The sequence below is a fragment of the Erithacus rubecula genome (genome assembly GCF_903797595.1).
Source record: "Erithacus rubecula genome assembly, chromosome: 22".
In the NCBI taxonomy this organism is placed as follows: Eukaryota; Metazoa; Chordata; class Aves; order Passeriformes; family Muscicapidae; genus Erithacus; species Erithacus rubecula.
This window is the reverse complement of record NC_136674.1, coordinates 5,650,100-5,670,716: the sequence shown is the minus strand read 5'-3', so window position 1 is coordinate 5,670,716 and position 20,617 is coordinate 5,650,100. Positions and strand designations below refer to the sequence as shown.

The 20,617-nt window shown below is 50.8% G+C and overlaps 1 protein-coding gene across 1 annotated transcript; it reads right to left on the bottom strand.

Annotated features, from left to right (window-relative positions):
• Nucleotides 1-681: 681 nt before the first annotated feature.
• UNC45B (unc-45 myosin chaperone B) lies at nt 682-11,294 on the bottom strand. The gene is made up of 20 exons (XM_079324976.1): nt 10,914-11,294; nt 10,620-10,789; nt 10,318-10,354; nt 9,866-10,041; nt 9,237-9,326; nt 8,665-8,832; nt 8,278-8,446; nt 7,822-7,992; nt 6,811-6,982; nt 5,929-6,229; nt 5,664-5,758; nt 4,876-5,017; nt 4,307-4,447; nt 3,958-4,085; nt 3,509-3,575; nt 3,085-3,198; nt 2,874-2,989; nt 2,445-2,562; nt 2,188-2,343; nt 682-1,485 (listed from the first exon to the last, which is right to left on the bottom strand). Exons 2-20 carry the CDS (start codon nt 10,779-10,781, stop codon nt 1,219-1,221), a joined length of 2,790 nt encoding a protein of 929 aa, XP_079181102.1. The 5' UTR covers nt 10,782-10,789; nt 10,914-11,294; the 3' UTR covers nt 682-1,218.
• Between the last annotated feature and the right edge of the window lie 9,323 nt (nt 11,295-20,617).

The window sequence follows — 20,617 nt, the reverse complement described above, 5'->3', positions numbered from 1 at the left end:
ATTGAACGTGATTATGTTCACTGAATACAGCTGGAATCACCCTCAAAATAAATTTGCCTTAAGGTTATAAAATCTATTAGCTTAAAATTTTCAATCTTTTCCAAATTCAGGACACTAGAGGCATTTTAATTTATTTTATTTTCCTTAACATGCAAGAAAAGACTATTCTTATGGTTCCTTTCATAACCCCAAACCTCAGCATTTCATCATGTTATGCCTATTGTGAACATCACTAATATTTAGTATGATCAGAAATATCTTACTGTGTAATTAATATTTAAATCATTATTGAGTAAGATGGTATTTATTACATGCTTAGGGACTTCCCTTCAGGAACTAAAGCAACAATCTGTTATTTTTGTGTTGTCCACAGCCTGCATTAAGGATCTGTGCTTGAATGAAAATATTTATGTAACAAAATTTAATGTGATGACCCACTGGTGGGTTGCTTGTCATTCTGCTGTTTTGGGATTTTTTTTCATAAATGGGATATTTTCAACATTCCCTGTGTCTTGATGTGACACATTTGTGGTGACTCTGCTGCATTTGGGAGCACTGGATGGTTTGCAAAGAGTGAAAATTCAACCTGTGCTACCAATTACTCCATTTTTTCAGGTGTGATGCAAGACTGCAAGAGAGACTTGCCTTAAGTTCTCCTTTTGCTTAAAATCAGAACAAGAGTTCCACATGGAACAAAGTAATGAATTTATTAATAGTTCATCCACCATCCTCACACTTGGGCACACACCTTCCAATAAATGAACAAAAAGGCACACAGCTAAAATCCTATTTTCTGACTACAGAATAGAAGGCAGTTAACCCTCTCTGTTCCACCATTGCTGGGAATTCCAGAAGTACAGGAGCTGGAGGTGGATGCAGAACTGATTTCAGCTTTGTTGAGTTTCCTTCCAACAGCCTCCAGACACATCTCCAGCACAGCCAGCTCTTTTACAGCTGGGCCTTGAAGCTTTCATCATTATCAGCTGAATGGGGGCAGAGAAAGGATTTACACCATCTGGGAATTACTCAGATGAACACTTCCCAAATTTCCCAGGCAAATTCCTTCCTTTTCCTCATAACACTTTTGATCCTCCAAAGCTGTCCCCAAACTATTCAGTGCTTGAAAATGGCACTAGATTCTCCTCATGGCTCTCACTTTTCCACGTTTCTCCATTTTTTCCCCCCACACTCAGCCTTTTTTTGGCACTTTTCTCTCCCTCACGCCTGAGAGAGAGGTTTGATCAGCTCATAATCCATGCACTTGGTGAGGCAATCCCGTGCCACATTAATGATGTGCTGCTTCTTGGGGTGATCCTCCTGCTTCCCCACGTAGGTCAGGATCTCCAGGAGCTCTGACTCCACCAGTTTCTTTGCCAGCTCTTTGTCAGCACTGATTAAGTTGAAAGCAATGACCAGTCCTCTGTGCTGGACCTCCATGTTGTCATGCAAGCAGAGCCTCTGCAGGATTTCAAGCCACTGGGTGGTCTGGAAGGGAAAGAGAGATCATTAGTACTGATCTGAAGGATATCTCAACCAAGATCATGACTTTTGCTTCCTGCAGCAGAAGAAAGAGCAGTACTCATGGCACTTATGGCTAAGGAAACCTGACTCCAAACATTCAAACCCAACTTTTCTCACACTTAAGTCAGAATCTTTCATGGCACTGGGATAATGTGGAAAATGTTTCATATTCATGCTGCTGCATATTCTCTGTGAAAAGAATCTGACCAGAGTCTTGACACAGCTGAGATGACCAGGACATTCCCCCATCCCAATCTTCTTGAGCTTCTCTTTTGGCTTGATTAATCTTTTTTTATCCTAACTCCAGTGTCCAATCATGTGTGCAACAAAATAGGGCTCAGGAGTTCTCAATCACAGCCACTCAGCCATGCAGCATCTGGGTTCTCAGGGTCTACAGATCTGTGCAGGGAAAGTACATCCCTGGGGATCTCTAAAGCTCAGTAGGTTACTGATCAAGCTCTTCTTATCTCTGGATGGAACAAGGTTTGGATTTCAGGTTATTTATCAAAATGGACTGAAAGCATGCACACCCAGGTCCCAGCTTCTCCAGCTTCCTCAGTATGAAATTAGAAAATTGCATATTCCTTTGTGAAGAGTTTTTCACAGCTGAGCCAGGACCCTTGCAGGGCACACCCACACTGCCCACAGTCAGAGTTATGGTCTCACCACTTGAGTCATCTTCGAGCAGAGTTTCTTTTGAGCTGCTGTAAGCATGGCCAGGGCTCCTGCTGCTGCCACCTGAACCTTCTCATCATCCTCACCACACAGCAACACCACCAACTTCAGCCGGTCATTGCCATCGGCCACAAACCTCTCTTGAACCTAAAACCACCCCAGAGACACCCAGAGGCAGCACAGTTAGGGCCAGCTCCTCACAGAGGAAGGTGCACACAGTCAGGCAGGACGTGCCCAGGGGTTGTTACCTCCTTGTTCACCACCAGGTTGCACATGCACTCTGTGGCTGCCTGTCGAAGTTGGTCGTGGTTCTCAAACATGTAATTTTCAATATCTGGCAGGGCCTTCTCTTTGACTATCTTCAACCTGTGGCAAAGAGAAGTAAAAATCCAACATTATAGGTCAAGCAGTAACCAATTTATCAAATATTAACTGCAGGGAAGGCCTTGAAACCAATCAGTGTCTGGAGCTCATGATGTGGTTCATTCCCTGTCCAATGCAGATGAGGTTCAAGTATTTGCTGTTTCTAGATTAAAATATGCCACTATCTTTTTCCTTTTTTATTAATCTTTTAGGTCTCAGACCTTTGGAGCTATACTAAAGGTAGCTCAAACTGACCAGTCTTCATAGTCCAACTCTGGGGAAGAAGGAAGGTTAAAAAAAGCAGTAAAGCTCACCTAAGTTTATCACTTCTTCCTGAAAAGTTTGTGAGACCTAACAGAGCCTCATAGTTCTGGAGGCCATCTCTCTCTGTGTTCAGCAGGCTGACCAGGGGCCTCACCACCTCATACACCTTGAAGAGAAGGCCTCTATTAGCATTTTTTATTTGCTAAAGGAAATATCAATGCTTTTGTTTTAATCTTTTTTGTTTGTTTTTTTTAAGCTTACCCTCTCTCCTGGGAATGCAATGTCTGGATTGGAGATAGCAGCGATTTTTGCCAGAGCATGAGAAGCCTTTATCTTGCCAACATCTGTGCCTTCCACAGCCAGAGGTATCAGGGCCTAGAGACACACAGGGAAAAAGCATTCAGTGTTCTGAGAAGATTTACAGGATTGCCATAACAGACTAAAACAACTTAAAAATATCCCATAGCCCTCTGGGATGTCTTGCTTGTGTTTTCAAATAGGCACCACTGAGCTCACTTAGTTACTCCAAGAACATCAGTTTTTGGAGCCTTGTAGAGATGGGACTGCAGTGTCAGTATGGCCCCGTGGGGACAACTTGTGCTCTTCTGTCATTGTCTCCCACCAGAGACACACCCCAGGCTCCCAGCAGACATTAACAGCACATCAGTGAACATAAATTAATCACCTTCCCACCACCTTGAGCAACAATGGTCCCGCGGTCCTTGGGGTCTTCACACAAGGCAAGAAACACCCTGCAGGGCAGAGAACACTCAGTGAGACAGCCAGATGGGCAGCAACAGCCAACAGGGGCTGAAGTTTTGCAGGAGTTCCAGAACCATCAGGTAAATTCCTGGTGCTTAACCCCATGCACACAGCACTCTATGAGGAAGCAGCAAATGGCAGAGTAAGAAGTTTCCAGGTCTGTAAAATCAATTCTATTCCAGCCAGAACCAATACTTTACCTTCTAGCAAAGCTTGAAGGTCAGAATGGGGATTTTTATGACACTTCTTAACAAAAATTTTGGTTTTAAGTCTTTGCTTCACATGCTCCCCCACAGGTAGGATGCCTAACCCCAGTGTCCATCCCCATGGCACAGGGGCTGTCCAGCACTCCCAGGACTGCAGGGAAGGCACCTGGCAATGAGCTCCTTGCTCTGGTCAGTCAGAATGGCACTGTCAGCCTTCACCATGCAGGCCAAGGCAGAGACAACCCCGGCCTTCAGCAACCGCTTCACCCGCTTCACCACAAAATCCTTCTTGTCCTGAGGAGGAAACATGGGAAAGGATTAGCCCTTTGCATCTAAATTCCTTCCATTAGCCCATTCTAAAGAATCAGCCCATTCTGCCATCCAGCCACCTAACAGCCAAGCCTGATTGGAAAACAAAGCAATTTCAGTCTGGAGACAGGAGACCTGAACTCTGTGACAATGGGTATACCAAAGAAAATCTTTCTGAGCAGCATCTCCAGCTGGACACAACCCACCTTTGGGTGCTCCTCAGGCACGTGCTGCTTGGAGAATTTGGCCAGCTGCACCAGCTCTGGGACCAGCTCCTTGGTATCATAGCTGTTGGTGCAGTTCACCAGTGCAGAAGCCACAGAATACAAGATTGTCTTGTCACTTGCCTGCACAGGAAAATAAAAGCTTGTGTGAGGGTGAGAGGGCACAGCAGGGAAACAGGTCCCTTTGGGCTGCTATGGTGGTGTTTTGCACAAGTGGAAATGTTCTTAGCTTTAGCCCCAGCTTTATAGCCCATGAAAGTTCTCATGGTCAAACAAGGTGTTGGACATCAAGTGCTGCCAACACTTTGGTCCTTTGGTTTTCATGCAGTTGTTAACAGTGAAGGTAGCAGTGACCTCCCTCAGCCTAGGGAGAAGAGCAGGATGGCAGCAGCCCTAAGAAGTCTCTGGGCACAAGCAAAACTGAATTTCTGCTGAACCAGAGGTGAGGGGTTGGGATCACAGCTCCTTCTGACTGGGCACAGTGTGGGACTGGAGAGCTGGGAGATGTTGATTCTACCAGAGGAATGAGGGAACAAGGAAAGGAGACAGACCTTGGCTAAATCAAACATAGCTTTCAGGGCTGGCTCATCTTCAACAAAGTCATCTTTCACATCTGCATCGAGGGTGAGGTATGAGAGCCCTTCCACAGCCCATTTCCTGGTGCGGGCATCAATGCTGGTGTTGCACAACCACCTGGAAGAGAGAAAAACACACACATTTCCATCTCAGGAGCCAGAACTAACTTATCTGAGAAATGAGAGAGAGGAAAAACAGATATTGAGACTGATTCAGACCCAAGGTTCTGCTGCAGCTCCTCAGACTGGGAATGCTTTCCCTTGAGACATGACCCTCCTCCCATGGCCCAACTTGTGGGATCTAAATGCTGCAGGGAATGACAGATCAGGACAGCTACAACTACCTTGCTTTGCCTTTTCCATCCCACAAAACACAAGATGCCTGCAGGAATGGCCACCCATTCAGTCACTTGATCCCACTTCCTTGGTTACTCCACCTGGCAATTCACCTTCAGAGGGGACTTGAGCATATTCAAGGCAAGCATTAATTAGGCTGTGCCATTCTGGCACAAAGGCAGGGACAGGGCCATGTCTCCCATGGGCAGGGAGGGAGGGAGGAGGCTCCTCTGGATATGGAGGTAGGAGGAACACATGGCTGCTTTGGGCACAGAGGGCTCCATGTCCCAGTGCAATGGCTCTGGGGGCACTGTCAGCTGGCAGGCAGCACAGGAAATGAAGGCAATGTGTGGGCAGGATCTCATGGGAGAGAAACATATTGTACTTTGCAAAGATTGGAAAAATTGAAGGAAGAAGTGGTCACTCACTTTCTGCACTGCTTGGCCAACTTCTCAGTGGAGCCCTCAGCAAACTGGCGCAGGCCATAGTCTGTGCCTCCTGCTGAGCCCAGCTTGCAGAGACCCTGAGGAGGATAAAAAGGACATACCAGTGAGAAAAGCTCATTAATCCTCTTGTGTTGCTGCCCCAAAACAGCCTAACCCCATCTCTCAATCCCAGAACCTCCCTCCTCTCCCAAAGCCAGGATTAAGCTGCCGAGTGTGGCAGGCAATAGAGGCAGGGCTGCATCCTTACCACCAGAGCTCGGATTTTGATCTTCTCATTCTTGGTCTTCTTGTAGATCTCCTTCAGGAGTGTCACCCCGTTGGTGATGATGAAGGTGGCTCGGCTCAGCTTGGTGGAGGCGTGGATGAGGGCTTCCACAGCCACCAGCTGGTCAATCTCCCTCTCAGACCCACACAGGGCAACCATCATCTCCATCACTCCCTTCATGCCAAGCAGCTTGTTGCCCAAGTCAAAAGGCCCTTGCAGAACTCCAGACACAATCTGGACAGCATGAAGTGTCTTATCCATGTTTTGTGGGTCAATTTTGCTCCTGTGTGTGGTAGAGGGAGGAGTGTTGCATTTTAGACCATAGGTGAGCAGCAAAAAAGATAATGCAACATAGTTCCTCGTGCAATGGAGAAGCAGAAAGAGAGCTTTATTTAAAGAAACACTGCACTTTATAGGGTAGTATGTGAAAAATAAAGCAGAAAAGACTCATTGGTAAGAAGGCAACACCTCTCTGAAAACATGCTTTCTGCAAAACATCACAAGACACTCACACGGCTCTCACACACCCTGGAGGTGTATAATCATTGTTATAAACTCTTGTTCTTGTGAAGCTTGAGAAAGGCAAAGCTTCCAGGCTGCTTTTGCCCTGGTTCCCAGCAGCATCCAACAACAGGAGTAGGGTATAGAACAGTAGTGGGGAGGGAATGTCCTCCCTCAGCTCTGCTGCTGAATGACATTGGGTATTTGGGAGTGCAAATTCCTGCAAAGCTGCGATCCAACAGGATCTCAAGCAAGTCATAATCCCCCAGAGCTTCAGTTTTGAACACAAGTGGATTTCAAGTGCCTGATCTCAGCCCCAAGAAGCCCTGCTCCTGCTCTCTGGGCAGCTCAGCCCTGACTCACTTGATGTACTCCTCGCAGATCAGCCGGTAGTTGTCCCGCTCCGGGTCGCAGCGCAGGTCATCGTAGAGCTTATTTAGGAGCACAGAGGCAGTCAGCTGGGTGTTCTCTGTCAGTGGCAGGCAGTCAGGCATCTCAGGAATCTGGCCTACCACTTTCAGTATCTTTTTTAAGCCTGGCAGTAATGGAGTGATATGGCTGTCAGAGGGGAGAGGGTCTGTGCAAAACTCAAGATACCATTTGTTACTTTCTTGCTGTGGAATAGCCAGTTTGAATGGTTTTCAATTATTTTGCAGCCTAATCACACAAGTATAAACAAAAAAGACACTCAGATATTTACTGGGGAGGAGCTTCTGCTGGTGAGATTACAGGTTTGCAGCATCAGGCTTTTTTTCCAGTTCTCAGAGTGAGATAAGCAGAACTGCATTAGGCCCCTGGCTGGATCTGTTGTTTTTGTCAGGAGACATTAAACCTACTGATCTCCAAGGCTGGAGGCTCTGATTGAAGAAAACTCAGCCACTTTCAAGTAATTCTGGATGACTTAACTCTCCTTTTGCTGAATTATTATTAAATAACTTCCATCAAAATGGCAACACAAATGTGCATTTAAATTACTATAAAAACATACAGCATACACATTCCTTACCCTCATCCAGTTTTAGAATTGATCAGTTTATGGGTCCACCAAGCTCAGCAGGTGCTCATCTCATTCTGTCTATACCAGACAATGTATCCAAGCCAAATCCTCCTAACATTAGCAAAAACATTGTAGGAAACTAACCAGAGATATTGGGCAATCCTTTAGAAACTCAAAAATTCTTCTCTTACACAATTGATTTTCTCTTAGTACTGTTTCCTCTTAATAAGTCGAAGTTTGCTCCAGGTTTGCATGCACCAAAAAAAAAAGCCAGAGAGGATTTATTTTATAGGAAGGACTAGTTCTAAAGGTATGCAGGTGAGAACACACAGCTCCACATCTCCCAAATCAGAACAGGATGGTGGGCAAGGACTCACCATTGTCAATGACAAAGATGCTCCTGCTGTTGTCATGGTCTTTCAGGTCTTTCCTTGGTATGTTCTTGTTGAGGAGGTTGAGGGCTCGGTCTCTCCCTTGCCCAGACACTTTCTTACTGACCAGCATATCCAGCAAACGCATCGTGATCATCCTCAAATCCTTCTTAGTGTCTACACAGAAGCAAAACAGTAGCAGCCAGTTACCAGAAGTTACCTCTGAAAGCAGCTCAGCTCAGTCAAAACAATTCAAACCATTGTGTGGCTGGAACAGAAGTATTGAAGCTATCCATGAGGATAAGAGCTGTGTTCAGGTTGTGCTCCTGTGCAGCTGAAGGATAAAGTCCCTACTTCAGCAAAAAGCAAGGAGTAAGGTGGAATCCCAGGAGCAGAGCCCTCAGTGCTGGGCCCACTCCTCCTGCAGGCAGGGGGAATGAAGAGCAGGTGATGAGCTGTTACCTAGCACTAGAGCCTCCTCCTTGCCGTGGTGCTCCTCCTTCCCCTGGCCCAGCAGGCAGTCAGTGATGGTCTGCAGGAGGTTGCAGACAGCCAGGGAGATTTCTTCATTGTCCACTGACATCCACATGCAGATGCTGTCGATGCCCAGGTAATGGAGAATGGCAGTGGCCTGGCCCCAGGGAAGAGAGAGCAGGACAGTGTTAACAAAGGTTTTTCCTCCCTCTGTCCTCCAGGCTCAGCTGGGACAAAGAAACTATTTTCCTCAGTGAATCCTGAATCAGTACAAGTCTTAATCTTCTCCCACTGCTCACAAACATCACAAACTATTTCAATTTCCCCCTCCCCATGTGCACAATAGCAGTGAAGGTCCAAGCACCCTGTCCTTACCCGAGCCTTATGTCCTGTGCACATTCCTGAAAGTGTCCTCACAGCTGCCAGGATCAGCTCAGGATTTTTGGTTTCTATCAGCTGCAGCAGCAAGTTGACCCCATTATTCTGGAAAATCCTCTCAGCACCTGCTTCCTCCCGCCCCAGGACTATGAGGTTGTTTGCAGCCTAGGTGGGAGGCAGAAGAACAGGGGTCAGTGGCACAGCCCAGCCTCCAGAACATCTCTGTGCAGCTCTGGGAGATCCTGGTGGGAGCCATCTCCTGAGAGATGCAGCAGATCAGCTCAGTTTAGCCAGGAGCATTTAGGGATCAAGAAGAGCAGGTCACTGCTTGGAAGGAACATCTGGAGGGTGGCAGAGATGGATGTGAGCAGAAGTCCAGGCTGATCCCACCTTTGGTATTTTGGGAGGTTGGGCCACCTTCCCTCGGCACAGGGGTGATTTCCCCTCTCTATGAGTTCAGTTCACCTTCCAGCTCCTTCCCTCACCCTCCATCCAGGGGAGGTGGGGAAGGGAATGCAGGGTTCTGCTCCCTGGTGCAGACATTTTGCCAAGTGCAGGGCAGTTCTCACCTTTTCTCGCTTTTCTTTGTCGCTGTTCTCATCCAGCAGGATCTCAAACATCTTCTGCACCCTCGAGTCTGTGGAGAACTGAATGCGCAGCTGTGCCACGAGAGAGAGCACAGAGCATCAGGAGGAGAAAATCAAGCTGCAACTTTCCTTTTCTGCTCAAGAATACTCCCTCCCCTCAAACCACAGGCAATTTAAGCTGCATAACAGGAGATATAATTTCTCAGCAATTAGAATCCATTACCCAATATATGGGCACAAGCAGAGCCAGCCCTAAACCTTAGTTTTTGAGACTTCATAGTATATAGTGATGTATGGATTTCTTCCCCTGTAAAGGTAGCTGTAGCAATGTGGCAACTGCCAGACCCAGCCCAAAGCTGGTCCAGCCTCTTGCCAAGACTTTTCCGAGACATTCAGGACCAGACCAGCCTCAGGAGGGAGCCACCACACTTTTAAATTTAACCATTCAACCCAATCCTCAGATTCACACACATCAGGCATGAACTTCCAGTCAATGGAACCTATTGATCCCCCTCTATAACCACGAGTTTCCAACAATCCACTGATGTAACCCAGAGCAAGGATTTCCCACCCCTGGTCTGTGAATCCAGGACAGTTCCCCTGGCATTTACCTTCTCCTGGATGTTGGCCCCCAGTCTCCTCAGGGTCTCCTGGAAGTTTTTGTTGCGGGGTTCAAGGGTGGCACATTTCTGAGCATCTTTGAAGGCTTGGTCTAACTTCCCCAGTTTCTCCAGGGCTTGGCTGCGCCGGTACAAGGCTTTGATATCTGAGGCATTGATGTCAATAGCTGGGAAAGGGATCCAAAACACCAGGATCAGAGCTTGCTGCTTGGAAGGGGCTTGTGCAAACTGTGGTTTGCTTTGTTACTAGCATCAATCAGTGCCTGATTAGCACTGATTGGACCAGCCCACCAAATTGGAACATCACTTGAACTTCCAGGAATTTCCTCGTGGCCTTAGCACTTGGCTGTTTGTGGACATCAAGGAATAAGGCCACAGTGTCCCAAAAGCAGATGTGAGAGCAGAGAGTGTATCCAGCTCTCCTCATAACAGCCCTTCCTTACCTCTAGATGCATCTGAGGCTGCCTTGGCATATTCCTCCTGTTAAACCAGAAAGGAGAGATTTGTTAGCCATGGAATAGCAGGGCAAGTCCCAATTGCTGATGGACATTGGGATCTCTCTGTTCCCATTTCTCAGGGGGACACCCCAGTGAAGCTCCAGCACAAACCCAGAACACTTAACATCAGACCAGCTGGAAACACCCCATTCAATAAATGCACAAACCACCCAGTCCACAGCCAGTGAGTGCCCTTGGCTGCCCTCCTGCTCCTTGAGCACTGCCCAGGTGAGGGGAGCTTGTCTCACCTTTTTGAGGAAGCAGGCTGCCCTGTTCCTGTACAGCACTGCCTGCAGCACCTTGTCCTTGTTGAGCTTTATGGCTTGAGTGTAGCTTTGAAGGGCTTTCTCGTAGTCACTGGCCTGAAAATATTTATTGCCCTCCTCTTTCAGCTGGATGGGATCCTCCATCTGGAGAGCTTGAAGAAAAAACATCAATTTGTGTCCCATTTTCAACTGCCTGGTTTGCCTGCCTACTCCTCCAAGCTGAGTTCCACCATGAGACTGACATAAAATTAACACACATTAATAAAAGCAGCTTACCAGGCTGAAGAGTTTTGAAAATGAAGACCTAAATTGCTCTTCAAGGCTTCTCAGAAGCTTTTCCCACCAATGTTGATTAGAGGTCAATTTAAAAAATAAATAAAAACATGAACAAAAAATGGAATTGAAGAAATCTGCTGGCACTAGAGAGTCTGTGTGGCTCAGGAAAGAGCTCACTTCCCACTCCAAGTTTGGGCAGGACCTGGCAGCTCCTGCTGCCTGTCAGCATCACCTGTCACCACAGCCTGTCCCCTCCTTGTCCCCTCGTGCTTTATATGGCTGGGGAGGGCTGGGAGCCAGGGCCAGCTCGGGGGGGCACCTGGCTGCAGGCAGGCAGCAAGATTCCCTCTGCAAGAGGGAATCCTCTCCCACCTGCCAGGGCAAACCCAGCTCCCCTCTGCCTGCAGAGCTGCAAAGGCTGTGGGGAGCAGGAAGGGGGAGGTTCATGCCAAAAAAGCCCATGGCTGGGATGGCTGACCCCTGTCACAGTGCTCAGACCCTTTTCCCTTTCTATTTAGGGAAGCATGAGACAGCTGAGCCTGGGGATAAGTGGCCCCAGGCCAGCAGCTGCAGCAGGGCCCAGCACCTTCCAGAATTCCCTGGGATGGAAAGCTGACTGACACCCAGTGCTGCCTCCTCCTCCTTGCAGGGCATTTGGGAGCTCTTCACACTGGAAATCCCACCCCTGGCTGGTGCTGGCACCCCTGCTCATTCAGTAACACACTGACATGGGCTAACACAGAGTTCTGGAACACACTGGAAGTGCTGTGATGAGTGGCTCAGTTTAAGTGACACCAGCAGACAGAGCAGCACTGAGCCTGTCAACCCATTCTCTTCCCCAGCAGTCACAATCAGGAATTCTGCTTTTTGATTTATCTCCCCTCAAAACAGGCCTTGCCTTCCCCAGTGTACCTATCAGCATCCCAGCCATAAAGCAAAATGGGGAACTGGCAGGATGGAGAAATGACTGAGGAGAGCATGGGCTGACCAAGACACTGCCAGGAGCAAAAATATTGTCTTTAATTGTGTGACCTGTGTTGTGGCTTGTGACTCTTATGCAGCAAGAATTAGCTCAGAACTTCCCTGTGCAGGGCTCCTGTTTCATTCACCCACCAGCAGCAGCACTGGTCCATGGTATCCAGGCAGGAGGTGATTCCAAATCCATTTGTAAATCCCTTCACAGCAAATCATCAACACCACAGTTGCAGCTTCACCAAGAGCAGCTCCCACATCTTTACCTGTTTGGGAATAGATCCAAGGCACAAGGATAACAGCTGTGGAAAGTACAAGATGTCACCTCTGCTCAGCACAGCAGCTTTTCCAGCATTTATTTGGATTAACACACCAGAAACTCCTTCCTACATGGCTTTGGGTACCAGGCTGGCTGAAATACCAGTACTGGTGGGATACAGCACTGCCTTTTCACATCAGCCAGAATAAAGCTTCAATGTCACAAACAGAGCACTGCAGGTAAACTGAGTTATGCTATAAATACATGTTATGGTATTGTTTTTTTGCAAATGTTAGTGTGGATAGTACATGTGTGGTGTTGAAATGATTTTTAAGATACGTTTTTTCTTTGGGAGTAACATAAGCTGATAAAATGTCTTTGTAGTAAGTGAATTGCCTGCTTGGTTGGATAACACCCAGTGAAGAGACCTGCTACTGATACAGCAGCCACCAGGACAGACTGTTTGTAGAAATTGGAGATCACAGCCCAAATTAAGACTAATAAGAAGAATAAATTAAAACCACAGCCAAGAAGCACGTATGCTCTAAAAAGGTGGACTCAAGGAGTGGTCATGTAAAACAATTCCTGGAATACAGAAAATTGTTTATAGGAAAGTTTGAAGATGTGTGAGGGGTCTATGAGTATGCAACGGACTGATGAATTTAAGGGATGTTTTGGCTGAATGCCAAGCACTGGCTGTTATAACCTTTTGATTTCTTGTTTGTCTCTTATTGTCTTTTATTAAAATTTTTTAAATTTACCAGGAAAGTGAACTTGTTGTTCAGAGTTACAAAATCAAAGGGTGTTGGATGCTGCTGCTGCTCAGGACAGAGCAGCGAGTGCCGAGAGCCCTCTTCAGGTCTCGGCTGGGAAGAAAAACATAATAATAATAACAAATACCCCAAGAACAGCTTTCCCAGGAGAAACTCAAGCCTCCAGGGCAGCCAGGGAGGGACACAAAAGTAAAGCCCTCCAGCCCTTTGTGCGCCTTCATCTCCCACCGGGCAGCACTGGCTGGGACAAACCCAGCCCGGGAGTGTCACAGATCCTGGGATGGTGCGGAGAGAAGAGATCCCGGCTGCGGCTGGGGAAGGAACACCCGAGCGGGACCGGGTGAGGGGAGCGGGGCCGGGTGAGGGGAGCGGGACAGGGATAAGGGGAGCGGGACGGGTGAGGGGAGCGGGACGGGTGAGGGGAGCGGGACCGGGTGAGGGGAGCGGGACCGGATGAGGGGAGCGGGACAGGGATGAGGGGAGCGGGACGGGTGAGGGGAGCGGGACCGGGTGAGGGGAGCGGGACGGATGAGGGGAGCGGGGCCGGGTGAGGGGAGCGGGGCCGGGTGAGGGGAGCGGGACGGATGAGGGGAGCGGGGCCGGGTGAGGGGAGCGGGACAGGGATGAGGGGAGCGGGACAGGGATGAGGGGAGCGGGACAGGGATGAGGGGAGCGGGGCCGGGCGAGGGGAGCGGGGCCGGGTGAGGGGAGCGGAACGGGTGAGGGGAGCGGGACAGGGATGAGGGGAGCGGGACAGGGATAAGGGGAGCGGGACAGGGATGAGGGGAGCGGGGCCGGGTGAGGGGAGCGGGACAGGGATGAGGGGAGCGGGACAGGGATGAGGGGAGCGGGGCCGGGTGAGGGGAGCGGGACAGGGATGAGGGGAGCGGGACAGGGATGAGGGGAGCGGGACAGGGATGAGGGGAGCGGGACAGGGATGAGGGGAGCGGGACAGGGATGAGGGGAGCGGGACAGGGATGAGGGGAGCGGGAGCGGGTGAGGGGAGCGGGACAGGGATGAGGGGAGCGGGGCCGGGTGAGGGGAGCGGGACAGGGATGAGGGGAGCGGGACAGGGATGAGGGGAGCGGGGCCGGGTGAGGGGAGCGGGGCCGGGTGAGGGGAGCGGGGCTGGGATGAGGGGAGCGGGACCGGATGAGGGGAGCGAGACCGGGGTGAGGGGAGCGGGGCCGGGTGAGGGGAGCGGGGCCGGGCGAGGGGAGCGGGAGCGGGTGAGGGGAGCGGGCCGGGTGAGGGGAGCGGGGCCGGGCCCTTCCGCCGGCGGCAGGAAGCAGGAAGGGAGCGGGGAGAGAGCGGGAAAAGGAGCGGAGAGCGAGCGGGACCCAGCCGGGCTGCGGGGAGCCGGGCACGGTGGGTTAGCGTCCTGGGGCTCTGTGGAGATGATTTGGGATGTGGGGGAGCCAGGAGTGGTGGGTCAGCATCGTGGGGCTCTGTGGAGATGGTTTGGGATGTGGGGGAGCCGGGAGTGGTGGGTCAGCATCGTGGGGCTCTGTGGAGATGGTTTGGGATGTGGGGGAGCCGGGAGTGGTGGGTCAGCATCGTGGGGCTCTGTGGAGATGGTTTGGGATGTGGGGGAGCCGGGAGTGGTGGGTCAGCATCCTGGGGCTCTGTGGAGATGGTTTGGGATGTGGGGGAGCCGGGTACGGTGGGTTAGCGTCCTGGGGCTCTGTGGAGATGGTTTGGGATGTGGGGGAGCCGGGTCAGCATCTCTGTGGAGGTGGCTCGGGATGCAGGGTGAGGGAGTCCCTCAGCTCTCTGTGCTCCCCCAGACACAGCGATGCTCTCATGCAGGATTTTGGGCTGTTTGGCCTCAAAGAGGAATTAATTACTCACCCACCCCAAACACAGCTTGGGTGGCTGCTCCCCAGCTTCAGGCACCATCCATGGCTCAGGGTTGGACCTGGCAGTGCAGGGCTGAGGGTTGGAGTTGATGATCTTGGATGTCTTTTCTAACCCTAATGAGTCTCTGAATTCCACTCTCCCATCCTCTCCGCAGGTCTGTGCTCTTCTCCCTCCCTGTGGAGATGGTGATCCTGCGGGCTGGGCTCTGCCCTGGCCTCACTGAAGACATGATCCAGCTTCTCAGGGCCAATGGCATCAGGACAGGTAACAGGGTGGCATCAGGGTCTCGGGCTGGGGAACATCATTCCCTGTGCATTTGGTGGATCTGTACCATCTCACATCCTGGGAGGGTGGTGGAATACCTTTGTGTGTCCTCCCTGCTGGATGTCTTCTGTGTCTTCCTGGGTGGATACAGTGAATAAGGACTTCTCCAAAGGAGCAGGAGAGTGTTAGGATATGGTAATAGATCCTTGCAGAGGCTCCTTGAGGATTAATCCATTCTGGCTTTTTTGGTGGTATTTCAGGAGAGTTTGTGCAGTTTTCCCTCTGAAAAATGCCCAGCTTCCTGGAATGCTGCACCCTGGGTACCTCCTGCCCTTAGAAGGGAAGAAAAAGGTTCTGGGCAGCTCTTGAACAAAGCAGGGAAACTTTTTACTGGCTTCTATCTCTGCTCTGTTTTGCAAGAAACTATTTGTTCTGTGATGAGTGGTGTGGTTATCTCAGAGGACAAACTCCTCCACTCAGTGTTGACAGAGGGCACAGACACTTTCCTTGTCAGTGCAGATTTTGTCTAAGCTGGTTGTCTTCTGGTGTTTGTGGTCTGACCATGTTTTGCTTCCAACCTCTTGTCCCTCATGCTATTTGCAGTGGTGGATTTTGTGTCTTCAGACCTGGAGGATGTAGCCCAAAAGTGTTCCCTGTCTTACAAGGTAAAAGGGACTCTCCTAACTCTTGCTACCTTAACCAAGGAGCTCAGAGCTGTTTGGTTCATGGACAAGGATGGGCCTGTTTGGGGGCACCTTGTGCAGCAGTTGCTGGCCATTGATCAGTCCCATTTCCAGACCCCTCTCTGTCCCAGGCACTGGTGGCAGTCAGACGTGTGCTCCTGGCCCAGTTCTCTGCCTTCCCTGCCAATGGAGCAGACCTCTACGAAGAGCTCAAGAGCTCCACTGCCATCCTGCCCACTGGCAGCCCAAGGTGGGTACCTCACCCACCCACCAGCTCTGCCTGGGGCTGGCTTTCCTGCACAAGGCTGTGGTTGCCAGCACAGCTTTGAATTTCAGTCTCCAAACCATTCCCATGCACTTGTGTGCATTTGGGAAGGGGGCCTTAAGGACAAATAGCTGGTGGCTGCTGCCTGCCAGTGCCCCTGCTGTGCTGGCTGAAGGGGTGTTGATAATCCCACCTTGTGTCCATCCCATAGCCTGGACCAGCTGCTGGACTCAGGGCTGTACACAGGGGAGGTGACAGAGCTGATGGGAGCCCCGGGCAGTGGGAAAACACAGGTGAGTGGGGTGGAGGACAAGGGAGAGGACCGGTAGGGTGAAGATTATGCTATCAGGTGAAACAGAGGGACATGTGAGGGCTGCCTGACACCTGTCCCTGTCCCCCAGGTGTGCCTGGGCATTGCAGCCAGTGTGTCCCTGGGCCTCAAGCAGCACGTCCTGTTTCTTGACTCCACCGGGGGTTTCACTGCCTCCCGTCTCTACCAGATCCTCCAAGCCCAGACAGAGGATGAGGAAGAACAGGCAAGTTCCCTGGAGCTGGTCCCTCTGCTTGCTCTAAAACTCACTCTGCTCTTGCCTGCAAGAAACCCCAGAGGTGGTTTGTCTTTCCAGCTCTGCCTTTGTCCTCATAGGGTTTTTTGAGTCCAAATCCTTTCTTCCATGGCCTGGTGGGTTCCATGCTCAGGACAGACACTGCTCTTTGTTGTTTTTCTTGGGAGAAGGGAGGATCTTACTGGACTTGCAGGACTTGGCTCTCTGAACTCAATCCATGTTGCTTTTCCAATCAGCATCCCTATTCCCATCAGCATTCCTATTCCCATTGCAGTGGGGACAATGGTGTTAATGGAGTGGAGGCAAATGTGGAAGAATAAGAATCCCAGGTTTTGTGGCATGGTGTGAGTGCAGAGAGCTGCTGGCAGCTGGGACAGGGGGAATAGGGCAAGTCCTGGGGAGACTGAGGCTGAGTTTTGTGCTGCAGCTGGAGGCTCTGCAGAGGATCCAGGTGGTTCGTGTGTTCCACATCTATGAGGTGCTGAGTGCCCTGCAGGAGCTGCGGGATCGCCTCTCCCAGCAGGTAGGAGCCCTGGGCCCCTCTGCCTTCCCAGAGCTGCAGGGAGGGCAGCAGGGCTGTGTGCATGACAGGAGACTCCAGATTGCCTCATCCTGGGGGCACTGGAGCCTCTGTGCAGCTCACAGCCCCCAGAGCTGCAGGATTTGTTGTGGTGCCTCCTTGCAGGTCCTGAGCTCCATGGGACCCCTCAAGATGGTGCTGCTGGACTCGGTGTCAGCTGTGGTTTACCCTCTGCTGGGTGGCAGGCAGTCAGAGGGTGAGCTGGGTCACTGTGTGAGCTCTCTGCTCATCCTGAAGAGCCTCCTCCACCCATGTGTGCTGTGCTTGGAGTGGAGGATGGGGCAGGGCTGATGTGGATGTGACTGCTCCCAGCTTTGTCTTTGGGATTGGGTAAAAGGGGAGTTTGTTTGCAGTGTTAGCAGCAATCACTCCAGCTGGCTGTGGCCATGCAGACTCATGGCAGTGATCTGAAACACATCCAGGGGAGGCACTGAGCTCTTTGCCCATAAATTAAAACTTCTCTTGGAGTCATAAATACATCATGGTTGCTGACACAATTTGCAGAGCTCTTTCTGCCAGAAAGGATCATACACCAGATGTGAGGGTGCCAAGGAGTCAGCTGAAACACCTCCCAGAGGGTCTTGCACATCTTGGTGGCAGCCAGTGCTATCACAGGAGGTCCCCTGAGAGCTGTGGGTTGCAGGAAATGAAGCTGAGAGCCTGTGCCTGCCACACCAACCTGGCCAGCTTTGTGTGGAGTTCCTGGTGCTTTTGTAGGGTTTTTTGACCTTGGGCCCTCTAAGACAGGAAAGGATGGGGAATGGTGCAGGGAAGATGTCTGTGAACAGGAGCTCTGGCACTGAAGCCACTGCTCATGCAAATCCAGATGTCAGCTGCTTCCAGGATGCACTGTGGGGGCTGCTCCCCAGACAGCCAAATGCTTTGTCCTGCTCCAGGTTTGGCCCTCATGATGCAGCTCTCCAGGGAGCTGAAGACCCTGGCCAGGGAGTTCAGCCTTGCTGTTGTGGTGAGTGTTGCTGTGCTTTATCCTTCATTGCTGGTGTGAGCCATGGGGAGGCTCTGCAGCTTGTAGGAGAGGGGACCCCACTCTCAGCTAAGCAGGAGCCAGAGGCCTGAACCCCCCAGTGCCCTGCTCCCCAACATCTCTGCAGCCTGCAGATGTCTTGTTCCAAGCATGATGTGCTGGGCTGATGTGCTGCCTCCTGACCTTGCTGTCCTCAGCCATTCACTGGATTGTACAAGGCAGAGTTAAGTACAGGCAGATTAAAAGGCTGGTTGTGTTTATTTTTGATATAACACCGTTCATTTTAGGGGCTGGCCAGCTTCCTGGGTAACCTCTTGGTCACCTTGCAGGAACTGCAGGGCATTGCATCATCCCACAGGAGCTGGGAAGGGCCTGCTTTAGCCTTCCCCAGCTCTTGGCCAAGCAATTACATTTGCCAATGCACCAGACAGGTGGGTGGGACCACAATTAGTGTGTCTGGACGGGGAAGGGCACACCAGAAAATGGTGGTCTGCTGAGCACTGGAAGGTATTGAGACAATCCTGCCCTACATTCTGATAAAGTGACAAGGACACTGTGTCTTGGAGGCCCCAAGTTAAACTTTGTGGTGATTACAGCACCAGGAGTGATGCAGCTTGCAGATATCAGTGAACTCCCTGAGTACTGCTGTGGGGCAGTTACCTGGGCTGTATTCAGAGGGGATGGCAGAGGAGGGCTCAGGATGGAGAAGGAAAAACCTTCCTAGAAAGGAGCAGCCTGGCCAGGATTTCCTGGTGACCTCCAGTGTTTCACTACACCGAGTAGCACTGCTTCTCCCAGGCACTGAAAAGTGTGTTTGTGCTGCAGGTGACCAACCAGGTGACAAGGGACAGCAGCACTGGCCCACTGAAACCAGCCCTGGGCCGCTCCTGGAGTTTTGTGCCCAGCACTCGGGTGCTGCTGGAGAGCAAAGAAGGCAGCTGGGAGAAAGGCACCAGCCAACGTGCTGCTTCCCTGGCAAAGTCACCCAGGCAGGTGAGACTCCTGCATCCATCCCTTGGTGTCCTGGTTTGCAGCACAGGTGTCTGCCAGTATAGGCAGAAGCTTCTCTTTGAAATGGAGAATGTAAACCCCCTCCCTCCAAATTATTATAATTTTGAAAGTAAGGGGCTCTCAGTCAAAGATATGGGAATTAGGAATAACAGTTATTTACTGGGAAAATTAAAATAGAAATGCAGCATTGCAAAGAACAATCCCAAAACCCTGCCAGAGTCAGAATCCAAGCTGACACCCGTCAGTCAGTCAGGGTGGTGGCACAGTCCCATTCAATGGTGCTGCATCCTCCTGCAGTGGCAGATGTGGTTCAGCTGGAGCAGTGCTCCTGGAGAAGGTGCAGTTTTCCTCTGAAGGTGCAGGGATGATGTGGAAAGGTCTGGCTTTCCTCTGGAATCCAGTGGAAAGAAGGTACCTTGGTGTCCAAAATGTCAGTTTTTCTCTGGGTAGGAAAGGCTTGGCTGCTCCCCTGGCTGGAGCATCTCCCAGTGGGATGATGGAATTTTATCAGTCACACAGTGGGATTGAATGGGCCAGCAGCAGATGATATCTCCTGGAGGGAGGATGGGCTGTGGAAAGATAAAGATGATTGCCCCAGCTGGTTTAAAGATGGCCCATTAGCAGAGAATATGTGCCAGGAGATCAGGGTCACTGCCACACCTGGCTCCAGCAGATGGTGACAGAATACACATTTCTGGCCACATCAACCCAACACACTTGGTAATGCAGCTCTAGGCTTGGCCCTGGCTCCTGTGGGAGTGGGGCAGGATCCAGCCTGGCTGGGTGAGCCCTGGCAGTGGCAGAGGAGCTTGTGCAGCCTGGCTGGGTGCTGCAGAAGAGAAGAGCATCTGTTCCAAACAGCCTGGGCTGGTATTTATAGGCAGGATAAATGAGTAGGAAGGTCCAGGTCACTGTGTTCCTGGTGTTGTCTCACTCTCCTCATGGGGTGTGGGCAGTGAGGGTCCTGTGGAAATGGCTCTGACACCCTCAAAGGTGACTTCACCTTGAGTCCTGCCTTGTGCACATGCAGCACTATCTGAGCCTCCTGGCTCTGAGCCTGCTCTGCTGCTTGATCCAAACAGATTTGGGTATGCTGATGTGCTAGGCAGCAAAATGCATCCTGGATGTGCTAAATAATGGTGTGTCTGGGGATGTCCCAGAGCAAGATGTTCTTTCCTTACTAAATTGCATTGTCTATTTGTATCTCTGCATTCAGCAGACCCAGTTAAAACAGGGGCACCTACAGAAGGAAATCCTTAGGGGGATGTAACTGGGATTTTTGGCTCTGAGGCAGGAGATGGAGTGATATAGAAGCCAACAGTGTGAGGATAAGCTTTGCTCTGTTCCTCCTTGCAGCCAACGGGGATCCAGGTGCAGCTGGACATTGGGAATGGTGACGTGTTGGAGCCAAGCCTGGTGACACCCACACAGGGACTCTGATGGGATGGAAAAGAAATGTCACAAGGTTTGAGAGAGCTACACAAAG

What these genes read in the sequence shown, in the direction of transcription:
- UNC45B (XM_079324976.1), bottom strand. Translation starts at nt 10,781, where the DNA reads ATGGAGGATCCCATCCAGCTGAAAGAGGAGGGCAATAAATATTTTCAG. An exon ending in TTGCTCAAGGTGGTGGGAAG is followed by an intron (nt 3,199 to 3,508) that starts GTGATTAATTTA and finishes GTGTGTCTCTAG; the next exon opens with GCCCTGATACCTCTGGCTGT. An exon ending in ACCTGGTGGTGAACAAGGAG is followed by an intron (nt 2,344 to 2,444) that starts GTAACAACCCCT and finishes GGGTGGTTTTAG; the next exon opens with GTTCAAGAGAGGTTTGTGGC.